This window comes from Ailuropoda melanoleuca, chromosome 16, assembly GCF_002007445.2.
Source record: "Ailuropoda melanoleuca isolate Jingjing chromosome 16, ASM200744v2, whole genome shotgun sequence".
Classification (NCBI taxonomy): Eukaryota; Metazoa; Chordata; class Mammalia; order Carnivora; family Ursidae; genus Ailuropoda; species Ailuropoda melanoleuca.
In genome coordinates this window covers 54,462,288-54,476,345 of record NC_048233.1, presented here as the reverse complement: position 1 = coordinate 54,476,345, position 14,058 = coordinate 54,462,288, and the positions used below count along the sequence as shown (strand labels likewise).

General features: G+C 36.4%; 1 protein-coding gene across 1 annotated transcript in view; it reads right to left on the bottom strand.

Annotated features, from left to right (window-relative positions):
- ANO5 (anoctamin 5) overlaps window positions 1–14,058 on the bottom strand; it is a 109,085-nt gene continuing 95,027 nt past the window's right edge. Inside the window, exons 17-21 of the mRNA XM_034644800.1 lie at window positions 13,700–13,830; window positions 11,117–11,322; window positions 8,832–9,010; window positions 7,368–7,473; window positions 1–4,650 (exon numbers count right to left, since the gene is read on the bottom strand). Coding sequence (XP_034500691.1) covers window positions 4,429–4,650; window positions 7,368–7,473; window positions 8,832–9,010; window positions 11,117–11,322; window positions 13,700–13,830 — 844 coding nt within the window. The 3' untranslated portion in view covers window positions 1–4,428. The remainder of the gene's footprint in view (window positions 4,651–7,367; window positions 7,474–8,831; window positions 9,011–11,116; window positions 11,323–13,699; window positions 13,831–14,058) is intronic.

Here is a 14,058-nt window from a genome sequence, read left to right as displayed (position 1 = left end):
TTGGCTCCATTTTTTAATCACATCATTCAAATGATCAATAGCTTCATTAATCTGGTAAAATTTTGTTTATACAGTAGTTTTGGTTAAGCTGGAGCTGTAATTTCCCGAAGTCTTTTCCTTATATGGTGTCAGGTGAGATTTGCAAAAGAGGCAGACAGAAGTAAAGCGGCTGTTACTTCTCTCTGGAGATCTTTGCAGCCAGATAGAAGGACACACAGACGGGAATCTTGTCTCACTCTTCACGTCCAGATCTTGCTGACCAGCAGAGAAGCTGGGCTGCAAACTCACAGAAGTAAGTAGGTATACAGAAGCAACAACCTTGCAAAGAAGTCCTTCCCAGTCTCACTTCAGCACTTGAATATCCACAGGTGCTCCAATTCGTCCATCGACGGCAGTGTTCCACGAGAGGTGAACAGCGCCTTTCTCTGACCCTCCAAATCTCCCTTTCCCACCATTGATTTCCATTTTCTTCCACAGTTTCAAAAGGCTTATTTTTCTATAACAAATTCTATATTCTACAATATTCATAGTTTTGCTGTCCTGATTAAATTCTGAAAATCTCAACATACTATTTTTCCCTCTAGGGCTTTCTATTCACCTTTATCAACCACCCAAAGTAGAAAAAAATAAAGAGGCAAAACAATGAAAATAGTTTCATTGCTTTCCAAACTTCTGGACCACACAGCCTCTTACTTTGAGGAATTTGCATCTCTAAATCTCACAAACACATAATCTAGTGAATTAAGCATGTTACATGTAATACATTGAATGTTTCTAAACAAAAAGAATTATATCATTATAATATATAATATATATAATATAATAAGAATTATATTAACATTTTACCATAAGGATAAATTGAATTCATGTCAAAGTATTACTTTATTCACTGCACGAGTTGAGTCTCTTGAGATTTATGTACGTGTCACTAGAGAGCAACTTTCCCTGCATAACCCCATATACATCTCCTCAGGGGAAGGGAAAAATGGAAGAGGGCAAACAAAAAGGACCACTCATTTTCTTGGTTAACACCATGGCACAAAATCACTCATAGGAAGACATTCCTAGACAAATGTTTTGGGGGGGGAATGGACGAAGGTATCTCATATACATTCAACCATGCTCTTCTTTTTAATATTGTCATGAATTTTTACATAATGCTGGAATACTTGACATACTTGAATTATCACACATAAAGCAGAAGAGTAAAAATTTTCTAGAGAAAGAACAACATAATAGTTACAGTGAATCATGGTAGCGGACTTCAAAGCCTAGCCAATAGTACTTCTGGAAATGCTCTTTTCCCTATTAACATTCTTTGCTAACATAATAACTACTGCCAATTAAAAACAACTATTATAGAAAGGTTCTTTCAAAACAGTAGATTCCCCTTTTGCATGAGCAGTACAAACTCCTCACCCTCAACTGGAGTCAATCAACAGAGATTCGTGGTACACGTAGCACCTGACAGTACAAAATCACTTTGCAATCAAAGTTTTACTTGTGACACCTAACAGCTTTCAACTTGAAACTTTGGCTTTTCTCTCACCCTCACTAAGATGGCTTAGGAGAGACATTCCTCTTACACCCACAGCTGCACCACGCTGCCTCCCAAATGCCTCTCCCCATTGCAAGCAAGCACAGCTTTATAAGGACAGAACTCTATACCGCTCATCTTCTGTCCCTCTTCTTTATCATCTTCTTTCCATCTTCTCCATGATAACTTCCTTAATGGCTTAGTTAAGAGAAGAATGTTAAAGCCAAGAGGAGTCATGAGATGCAGCAAAAATAGGACAGCATTCCATCTAATTAAGATACTCCCTTCTTGATGGATTCCTCTGAAATAAATGTTTTGAAGAGGATTCTGCTTCTTGTGTGCAAAGAAAAACTGATGAAGGCAAGGATTAGGGACGACATTTGAAAGAGGTTTTTTTGGTTTTTGGTTTTTGCTCTTAAAATTATTTCAAATGAAGTCTCAAATGTTTCTCGGACCATTTCTGAAAAAAATAAGTATGGGTTTGATCAAATGATAACAACATCAGCCATGCTGATAAATATCAACTTCTTTTTGGTCATCAGGTGCTCTTAATTAAGCCCTCCCATAATAACATGAGTTTAATTAGATAATCCAAATCTACCTGAATTGATTTGGCTTTAGATTTTGGTTAGCAACCTTTTAGGAAAGTGAGGGATACTTGTATTTCATTTTAAAACCTGTGAAACAGGGAAAAAATTTTTTGGTGGAAAATGGAAACATGAATACAAAGTATTTGTCAATAACATTTTAAAAGGAAATATCTACCAATCATAGGAATTATTTTCTTGTCCTAAAACTATTTCCTCTCTTGCTAGTTCTTCCATACATTCTAGAAACCCGACACTTGAGTTGGTTTGTTTTTAAGATTGCAGTGTACAGATAACATTGTGAGTTAAATTTGTCTTTATTTATCTTAACACTCTATGTCTATAAATACTGTTAAGCCATACAAACTAAAACTTATATCCAAGAAATCAATGTCCACACTCTTCCTTATTTTTATTAGCACCTAGGAAGAAAGCAATACGTATGAGCTGTGCAAAGGGGCAACACTGTAGTAACACAGAGTTTGATATGACAAACCAAAGATATGCATCTGTGGCTTACTTCGTAGTAACACTGACTGGTGTTCTCAAGCAAGAAATAGGTCTCCTCCTCCTATGAAATCATTCTTCAATAATGAGGTCATTTTAAATTACACAAAAAAATGTTGTTTTTTTTAAAATAAAATCTACCCAGTGGATGACAAGTCATTACTGCCAGTATTGGGGTAACAGTCTCATGGTTTTATAAAATTCATAATCCTCATTTCTACATGCTTAATATGGATCATTAGTTAATACTACGTGCCATATACTTAATGTTGGCAATTCTACAAAAATGTATTAGTATCAAATAATGAAACTACTTTTAAAAATATCTTGTGATAAAGTTTCTTCTTTTGTATGCAATTAAAAAAACACTATTCTTTTGGAACTGAAGTGTAATTTGAAGCTAGAGATGCAAGTCCTATATCGGAACTGTATCTCTCACTTTTTAGTATTAAAAATATACACAAAGTATTTTTTTAAGAGAAAGAAGAACTGGTGTACATGTGCCATAGGCCTAAGTATGAAAGAAATAATGCAATTAATTTTTTTTTCACTTAGCTGTCAAATCCATCACCCCCTTTCTTACTTGGTTGACCTACTTTTGGTGTTAAACTCTGTGGCTGATGTAAAATTGACAATTTCTCTAAAGCAAGCTGATATTTGAGATGTTACATCACATCAGATGAACAGCACAACCACTTCTTGTGTGTCAAAGGCATAGGGACAAGGCACTGAGCATTGTATGAAGTGATGCGTCAATAGAAAACAGTGTAAACTCATTAAAAGATTCAAGATTGCTTTAAACAGAGAGATCAAGCTTCATAAACAACTTGTACCTAACTTACACAGAGCTGATGCTCAAACAGGCTTCATGATGCAAAATACGCATTGTAGAAGAAAAATGATTTTTAAAAATAATTCAACAATTTTTTCAGATTAAAGTCAATAAATTAATCAATATTCATTGTCTTACCTTCGTTAACTATTAAGAAGACACATTTACTTCTCTATAATATCTTTCATTTACTTGAAGAACTGAAGCAACCTAACAACCTCTTAATGCTGTTTTCCAGATAAGACAATCCAGCCTTGAAACTACTGTTACCAAAAGGCTGTCTTTAAAGAATAGAGTAGTTAGTCTTCTGTTGAAACCCAAATGTTCAGTCTCTTGAAAAATCAATTCTGCACTGACCTGGAAGGGGAATCTGGGATTCTGATGGAAGTTTAACTTCACTTACTCAGGATGATTTTGGGAACAAACCCCTGCCATGATATTTACCCAACATTTTTAATATGTGAGTTTTCTTAAGTCATCTGATTTGGGTTTTTCATTCACATACTCTGCGATGGCAGGCTATACATGGCTCAGGAGGCCTCTTCACTTCCCTTCTTTTTATCCCAACATTTTTCTTGATGGGAGGAGTTATCAAACAACCCAATAGAAGACCATGAAAATGTGCAGATGCACTGGAACGTGATGGGACAGCCCAAGTCCAGTGTTTAATTCTAAACTGCAACATTCCATGATTTTCCAATATTCTGATTCAACATGCACTTTTAACAATCATTTCTAGAACTTCAGAAAATAATATCTGGGGAGAGCAGAGCCAATGAAGCAGACAAGTGGTATTCTTCCAACTTCACAAAGGTGACCTCTGTAGAAGTGTACAAAAACTTTGAATTAAAAAAGAAGGAAGAGGAGGTGGCGTGAAATTGACACATGCCTTCTGGCGTCTAGCCCAAAACCCAAGGAAAATTGTGAAGCCAGACAGGCAACCAGTTTCTTGCTCATTATGTTGATTAGACTGTTGATTTAGCCAGTTGTGCTTTGTTTTCCTGAATCAAGACTTGTTTGGCAAGTTCACTAGAATTAATTCTCAAGTTCTCTTTTAATTTGTTAAGCTCAAAGTCATGGAGAATCTTGATAGTCATTAACTTTTCTCGCTTGATTCTGTCCAGAACATCTTTTGGAACATCAGGGATCATCCAGGCCAACAAAAATTTAACCAAGAACACAACATGCTGGAGGAAACATAAGAGAAAATCAAGGACACTGTTAGATTTGTCAGATGTGCAGTAGAAAGTTCTTACAAATCAGTCCATTCATTCAATAAACTGTGCTCAACACAGAAGGTATGAGAAAAGCAAAAAGATGTGGTTCCTGTCCCGGAACTTTCCCAGAAAGACAAACATTAAATAATATATACTAAAATGTGTAATTACAGAAATTCCAGTTGATCATGGTTATTGAATATACTCTTTATCTGTGCTCACTCCTGAAAACCTAATAAAATATTTGTAAAGGAATTTTATGAAATGTTATAACACACAAAGACAAAAAAAAGGAAGGAACAGTGATAACAGACTCAAGAGAGTAAAGAAAGCTGGCACTTAAACTTGCAGTTGGTGATATGACGGTGGTAAAACCCAACAAGTCAAAAGCCAACTTTGTTTAGATCTTCAATAAAGCTCAGGAAAGATGGTCCTAAGGCCTATGAAAGCATACATGTGGGTGGAGTTGAAAACCAGAGGAGGAGCCAACATTTGGTACAAGGAAAAGCTGGAATTTTCAGGACCTCTCTCCCGTTGTCATCCAGGTACTGCTCCTCTCCAACCTCACCCTGGCAGCAACTGAGTAATTTACTTAATGCAGAAATCAAAACAAAAAGCTGTGAACTCAGGAGCACCAGAGACGGTGGATGATGGAGGAGTGGTGCCATCCTGAAAACAGGGCAACTACGTGAAATTCAGGGAATCCTAAGATCCTTAGTCTTCTTTGTCTTGCTCAGCTCTCAGAACACAGGCAGCCATAAAGAGCTCCATAGAAAGGAGTTCAGGGGACTTTTCTCTGGGGAAAGTAAATAGTCTGTGAAATTAGAACTGCAGATACCAAATTTTGTAGGTTTCAAATGAAAAGGTCCCCTTACTACCTCATCGCCCTACAGCGAAACCCACCAAGTGACATTCCTCCTATGTGCACACAAAGCTTATAATCAGCTTTCATTTATTCACTCTGAAGTATGAGCAGATTGCCAAGAATCAGCAAATACGTAAGACAGTCTCTAAGGCAAAAGCAAAAGATTGAAACAGACAAACAGAAACTAAGAAAACACGAAAGTCATAGATAATGAAGGAGCAAAATAACAGCAGAAAAAAAAGACAAAAACATGAGTTCATCTATTTATAGGAGAAAAAAACAATTACAATTTCAAAACAGGAAGTATAACACCTGAATAACAGGGCTTCCAGAAAGACAGAACAGAGAAAAGAAGGGAAAAAAACCCAAAAAACAAAAAAACCACGTACAAGCAAATTTTCTCAACTTAAAGTGTAAGTACATTTTCAGATTCACAGGGCTCAGCGAGTGTCCAGAAAAATGAGTATTATCCAATAACAAGAAACTGTCTTTTGATGTTTCATAAAAGAAGGACTAGTGAGAGAATCCTTAAAGCTTACTGATTTATAAAAAGATCATAAACAAAGACTGGGGAATTGGAATGGTATTGCATTTTATAACAACATTGAAGTTGACAGAAAAAAGAGGAATGTCTTCAAAAATGTCAGGAATACCTAAATAAAGTTGGTTGAAAAATTTTCAGAGAAAATGACTTTCAATCTCGAATTCTATACCATTTACTCATCTGTGAGGAAAGAAAAGAAATGTTCAATATTCAAGGTCTCAACGACTGATCACCCATAATTTTCCTCAGAAAATTACTGAAAAATGTACTTCATCAAAATAAGCTAGTAAACCAAGAATGGGTGAAACACAAACCACAGAAAATATAGTTTTCAATATAAGAGAAGGTAAAGAGAAGTACCAGGATAATGGTGAGTTAGAGCCTGGCATAATTAAAAACATTAGTAAGAATAATAAATAAACAAAAATCAAAAACTCTCTGGTGCAACTGACCAGACTGAAAGGTGATCATTTTAAACTTATGATGGAAAATATGGGAACGAAAGAGTGATAAAATCAAAAAGAACAGAGAGAGAGAGAGAGAGGAAAAATATGGGATAGGATACACATAAGACTGCGCTCTTTTTCATCATGTGGAATTGGTGTGTGCTTGCATTAGACTTTACTACTGAACTTCATGGCAGAGTGAAAACGTGCCTTCCCTTTATTTCTCTCTCCTTTATTGGCCCTCTCGTCTTCTGATATAGAACATCATTATGAAATTTACCCAAATCCCCTCTCTGTATTTGTTCTCTTTTAATGCATGCCCTATATCCATAATAAGATTAGAAATTCCACAAAGGGGGAAACATAATATAGTGGACAGAGCAGAGACGTGGGAGTGATACATCTGGCATTGAAACCCAGCTCTAATATTAGCTGATTATCTTTAAACCCACTGCCAATTCTGCTGAGTCTCAGATTCATTTTTCAAGTGTGAATAATAAAGTCTAACTCACAAGGTTATTATTAGTGTCTGGAACCAGTATGTAATAGCTCTTCAGTAAAATCAGTGCGTTCTCTGTCCTTTTCCTGACCTCGAGGGAAGAGGCCCTATTTTTTCTTTTCTTTATGTCACCTTGATATCTTCAACAATAGTAGGTGAATAATAGGCAACAACCCATTGTACTGAAAATATTCCTAAGGAGCTTTCCAGGACAACGAATACTTCCTTCAAAACGATTTACTGAGATAATACTAGTTTTCTGCTGAGCTGATACCCTTAGAAGTCTGAAGGGAGAAGACAGACTAAGTGGGATGCAAGTTAAGATAGGCTTACCTCCATAACGATGATGAAGGTCATCTTGGCAGCGAGGACGTGCCAGTACTGCATATTATGAAAATATTTCTGATCATGATCAGGAGGATATCTGTAATCTCTGTACCTGGAAAACAGAAGTAAATGCAAAAAATTAGTTATAGCTTCCAAGAGAGACCTAGCATAAATTCTTATTATTTCTCTTAGACACCTTTAATTGACTGCAAAATTAAGTCATAGGAAGGTAACTGCTATTATGTTACATTTCATTTTTGCGCAGATAAAAATCATGGCCACATGTTACGTATATATAGTTTGGTGAAGCAGGAAACACAAGTGAAACTTCTCTCCTGCCCTTCAAAGTCAAATTTCTCAAAAGAGTCAGCAAAATGATTCTGTCTCCATTCGCTCTCTTCTACTCCTTAACAGACTTAGCTCAATCCACCACTCCACCGACACGCACCGTCTCCTGTCATTAAACGGAAGAAGGATGCTAATCCTCATCTTGTTTTATCTTTTGAAAATAGGACTTGACGTTGTTGATTGTTTTTACTTTTTTTAAATTCTATTTTCTTTTGGCTTATCTGACACTGCATTGTTTTTATTTTTCTTACTATTCTTCTGGACTTTTCTCAGGGCTCAACTTTGTAAGGTCACTGTTTTCTACAAAGGTTCTAGGCATTGATGTGCTTCAAAGATTTAGTCCAACTAGGAAGTGATGAAATCAAGAAAACGGACCCATGTCCATGCTATACTATGATTCCTCCATATGCAAATCTAAAATCTAACAATTGTTTGGGCTACCTATGTGTCTACCAACATTTTGCTGTCTCTTGCTATTTCCCAGATGAAGGAGCTCCAGGTTTAAGTGAAGTGGTCTGGACGTACTAGATGTATATTATATATATAACCTTTACATACTATATATAATCTTTATATCCTGTATCTTTATTATACACAATCTTTAAATAATTGAGTAAAAAGACCCTCACAGTACATGAGATGCCGAGTGTGGAAACAGGTTCACAAATCTAATTTCATGCTCCCTGCATGGAAGAAACCCTTTACATGGGATGGATGGTGTATTTATCATACTATTTCTCCTATTCTCACTCTATCTGTTTTTACGAACATATAGTTAAATTCAAGTAGGTTAAATGCAGATATAATATGAGAATGCTGTGTGATCTAATAGATATTATATCTTGGGACCAAGGGGCATATGTTGGTGAGAAATCTCTACAATAAATTTAGAAAATAAGAAACAATTCAAAATTGATATTATTTTTATCCAGAATATTCTTTTACTTTTGAACATTTTGAAATCAGATTCATACGAGGAGTGAAGTCTAAAACTGATGCACTTTACCCAGGATATTTATTGCTCTAAGTAAATCCTGCACATTTCAAGACATGGAGGAAATGGAGAACTTAAAAAATACATTTTAAAAAGCAAAATTAAAAGCTAAGAAATCAAGAGGAAACCTGCAAGTGACGAAGTCTCGTTTTTCCGAAGGTGCAGTGTGGTTTGGAAAATCAGCTATGAGGAATGTTGACAGGCTGTCGTTGACATATCCTTTCATGGGCTCAGTGGCATCTGTTGAGTAGGCATAGTAGTACACTAAACGGGGAATGATGTCCGATGTAAATGCAACAATAAAAGCCTAAAAGATAAAGCAAGAGGGAAATCTTGAGCTAACAATCTAGTTTTTAAAATACCTGATTTGCATATCTCTCCGTTCCATATGGATGCAAATAATTAAAATGTTATTACAAATTACATTAATATATGAGTCTTTGGCCTACAACATGAAATAGTCCTTTTCAAGTCTATGATCAGTATTCCAAGGGTTCCCAGCTAGAGAGCGGCCAAGTTGAAAACTGAACCTGATGTATCTAGCTGCAAAAACCATGCTCTTTCCACCATGCCTTGTTATTTCTTACATCTGTTTCACAGCACATTTCTACTGCCTTTAACCAAATTCATTTGCCTGAACCAACTCCATAAGCTAGGACAGTGTGTGTGCATGTGTCCGTACGTGCGTGTACATGCACCTGCACTGGTAGGGGTTGGTGGGGAGGCAATGGACAGAGAGAGAGAAGACCATGTGATGATAAATTTCCCACAGTTCAGTGCAATTAATTTCAATATTTGATTCTATAGGAAGGGTATTTTCCCATCCTTCCCAAAGCTCTGGAACAGTATAAATACCATGTTTCTTTTAGGTTACGTAAATCCATTTAAAACCATCTGGCTCTGCCTTCTACATTTTTAGTGGTAGGTTGTTTTGTTTTGTTGAAGATTTTATTTATTTATTTGAGAGAGAGAGAGACAGAAATAGCGAGAGAGCATGAGCAGGGGGTAGAGGGAGAAGCAGGCTCCCCGCTGATCAGGGAGCCTGATGTGGGGCTGGATCACAGGACCCTGGGATCGTAACCTCAGGTGAAGGCAGATGCTTAACCAACTGGCACCCCTTAGTGGTAGCTTTTTAAAAAAACTTTTAATATTACTTTGATAGCTACTGGTCCAGTCAGGTTTTCTATCACTTACTGAATAAACTTCCGTAGTTTTTATTTTCTAAAAAGGTGACAATTTCAAATAGATTTTAAAATTTTTTAGAATAAAGGAACATGTAACAGTCTCATAATTTTCTCACCTGTATCTTATAACTCTTTTTTTCTTGCTGGAGATTTTCAGAGTTCTGTTTATTTTATATGTCTTTTCAATGAACCAACTCTTGATTCACTTAGGAATTATAATGCTTTTATTTGTTTTCCAATTTGATTATTTCTGATTATATCTGTATTAGCTATTTCTTACTACTTTCTGTTGATTAGTTAAGTTTCTGAACTCATTCTCAGCTCATGCTTTCAAGTCTTCTTTTTTAATAATAAAAGCACTTATTGCTATGAATTTTTCTATAACTATGATTTTAGCTAATTCCTATAGGTTTTCATTTTAATTAAGTGGTCTTTATAATTTCAATTTTGCTTCCTCTTTATACAATAAAGCTTACTTAGGAGTGTGAATGTTAGGTGGTCAGATTTTTTTAAATTATCTTTATTATCAACTTCAATTTTTATACCATTAAGTGTATGTAAATATATATGGTAAAAAAATTCTGCTTTTGGGGAATTTAGTTTTATTATCATTTTTTAATAAGTGCTCCATAAACATAACATGTAAATGTTGCATATTCTCTATTTGTAGTATACAACATCATGTATAATCAAACTTTAACTGTGTTATTCATAAATCTTTTATATACATTTACATATTTTCTGTCTACTTTGTCATGTGCTATGAAACTGTATCATGGTATTTCAAGGAGAGTGGTTTTACAATTTTCCTTATATTTCTAAGAGTTTGCATGTCATAAATTTCTCTATGTTGCTTAGTGCATAAAAGTATAAGGATGGGGGGGGCACCTGGGTGGCTCAGTTGGTTAAGCATCTGATTCTTGATTTTGACTCAGGTCATGATCTCAGGGTTGTGAGATCAAGCCTGGAGTCAGGCTCTGTGCTGGGCATGGAACCTGCTTTAGATTCTTTTTCCCTCTCCTTCTGCTCCTCCTCCCCGACCCCCATTCACCCACATGCTCTCTCTCTAAAAAAAAAGTTAAAAATTATAGGGATGATTTATAGTTATGGACTGTCACCATGATGAAATCAGCATAGATAAAAATTGAGTAAAGCATCATTCATATTTTCCCATCCCCAAGAAAACAAAATAAAATACAAAGCCACCCAAGCAAAATGGGTCCACTTACATTAGTTGCAACAGAAAGGACAGCCATCCCATAAAGAATGTCTTGCCAAACACCTATGCTGTGAGCTTTAGCAGCTACGGGTCTCCTGTACTGAGTTGTAAGTTTCCAGGCATCCACTCGGATCTCTATAATGTTATTCAAGAGAGCAAGAAGAGGAGCCAAAGGAAAAGAGGCTACAAATAATGTAACAAATCCAAACTGGATAACTGTAAGGAAAAAAGAAAAATTAGCAAACTCATTATTATGAAGGAGAAAAGGGGGGAAACTGCCCAATCCTGCAATGTCCTCATTTTGGAGGGATCTACACCAACAAAACACTCCAGGCCTCTCTCCATTTGCCCATTTCCTCCTCCCCACTGGAAGCATAGTGACTTAGTTGCTGGCTAGAATAGAACGGAGAAACTGGGCATGTACAGCTCAGTTCTGTCCTTGCTGTTTCTTTTCACATCTGCTTGCCTGAAGAAAGCATCTCTTCTTGTCAGATAAGAGATTCTCTTTATTCTTCTTAAAACATAGCCTTTTATTAGGGGCTATGTTTAGGTCTATGCTGGTCTGGTCTTTACACTGGTAGAGACACATTAGCGGGGTAAGCAAGTTTTTCTTTTCTTTTTTTTTTTTAAGATTTTATTTATTTGACAGAGAAAGAGACAGCCAGCAAGAAAGGGAACACAAGCGGGGGGAGTGGGAGAGGAAGAAGCAGGCTCCCAGCGGAGGAGCCTGATGTGGGGCTCGATCCCAGAACGCCGGGATCACGCCCTGAGCTGAAGGCAGACGCTTAATGACTGAGCCACCCAGGCACCCCTAAGCAAGTCTTTCTATCTTGCTAAATCTATGAGATCAGGGATAATGACTGATTCATTTGTATGCTTCCAAGAGCCAGCATGTGTTGGGTATATAAACGTATTCAACTACAACAGTGTAAAAACTACACTGTTTTTGGTTTGAAGATGCTAATGGATGAAAAGGCAGTGCAAAGGAAGATATCTGAGAATAAATCAGAAAATCAAACACCTAAAGCATTACAAACATATATAAATTACATGTGGGCCAAGGAAATACACAATATTCTGGAATGAGGTGTTTGTTAAGGTCCTGATCCTCTGTACTATCTTGACATCTTTCTAAATAAATTTTATTCTCTTTCCTCATTAAGACTTAACACCTATGTAAGTTAGCTTCTCTTCCCATTTTTGTTCTATTGTTTCTAACAATGGAGTACAAGAATGCATTCAACTGGTGGTCTGGGCTTCCCACATGAGTGGAAACCATATAATAAGAGATACAGGAATGGCTTTCCACTGAAGGGAGAAAGAACACCTCTTCTACTAGTGCTCTATTTTTAGATGAATTTCAAGTGTTTCTGGATTTCAACTTTTCTCATAGGAGTTTCTCAAAAGAATTAGTCTTGCCATTTACCAACCCAGGTGAACACCACTACTGAACTAAAAGACAGAAAATTCAGAGGGAGCATTATGCAGAAACAACTTGAATTTTCTGGGCTCAAATCCCACATTTTTCCTTAAATTCTTTGTGGCCCATGGCACAAATTGACCCATCCAAATTTCAATATCTCCTAAAACAAAAGGCAGTGAATAATGAGTACTCTGTGAAATGTTTCAAGATTAGGGATAATGTACGTAAAACATCCAGAATAAACTAACTGAGCTGTGTCTCAATAAATGGTAGTTAATTTTCTTATGAAACCTTGCTTTCATTTTTTTAATTTCAGTGATAATCCCTAATGCATTTATGTACAAATGCATTTGATACTTACACAATTAATTAAAAATTACAGCTGTATCACCCTGTAAAGTGAGGACTGCCCAACTTTACAAACTATATTAAACGGACTTCTCTCGATTTGTCCTACATTTACCTATTTCAATCCAGGTATCATGTGTATGTATCACAGTGGAGAATCAGTAGTAATTTCAGGTCATTTTTTCATTCCACCATGCTTTTATGGGCCTTGAGAATAAGTAAAGCATATTGTCCTCCTTAATTCTACCAGAGGAGCAGAGAAGTAACTTGAGAGGAAACATTTAAGTAGACTTTACAAGCAGTCTCCATCATCATCCCTCCTAAAATTTCACCTCAAAATCTCTTCTCTGTTCAATCCATAGCATTTTTTATGCATTTATTGTGTTCAACGTGAACTTGCCCACACAACTGTTTTTAGCCCGCTTCTTTACAGCCTGAAATAAAGGACTTCCACTAAATGTATGTCAGACTCTGGAAATGCCTTTCAACTTATTCTCTCTCTGGGCTGTCAGTGAGACAAACAGGAGAGCTATGCAAGCTAATTTGAGACATGAGTTAAAAAGTGATCCTTACTTTAGTTGGTTCAACAATCTTAACATTCAATTGATAGGAAAAATATCTCTAACATTGGTGTTTTGAAACTAAGCTTCATTCTGCATTCTATCTAGTAAGGAATATATCCATTCACTGGTCTTTTCATCCACCATTCAATGATTTATTGGACACCTACTATGTGCAGGGCAGGAAGAAATATGAAGAGCTAAAAAAACACTTTCTTTACTCAGCCTGACTCTATGTTTCAGGACAGTGGTTAAAAATTACCCGTTTCTAAGTACTCATAGAAGAGCCCCAGAGATCCAAAAGTTTCAAGGTCATGATCCTGCTCCCATCGACTGTATAACTTCTCAGAGTTGGTCCGAGCTTTTCGACGTCTCCACCAATTTAGAACCATACTGTTGGAAGTGATAAAAGTAAATACATGATTAGAATTTAAAAGAAATGATTCAGAAAACCAGGGTGTTGGATCTAGAAATTGGTGGTAAGAGAGGTTAAGTAACTTAAGATCACAGAACAAGAAGAGTGTAACTACAGCTAAAGTCAAAATAAGAATCTAGTCTTTTGGGGCGCCTGGGTGGCACAGCGGTTAAGCGTCTGCCTTCGGCTCAGGGCGTGATCCCGGC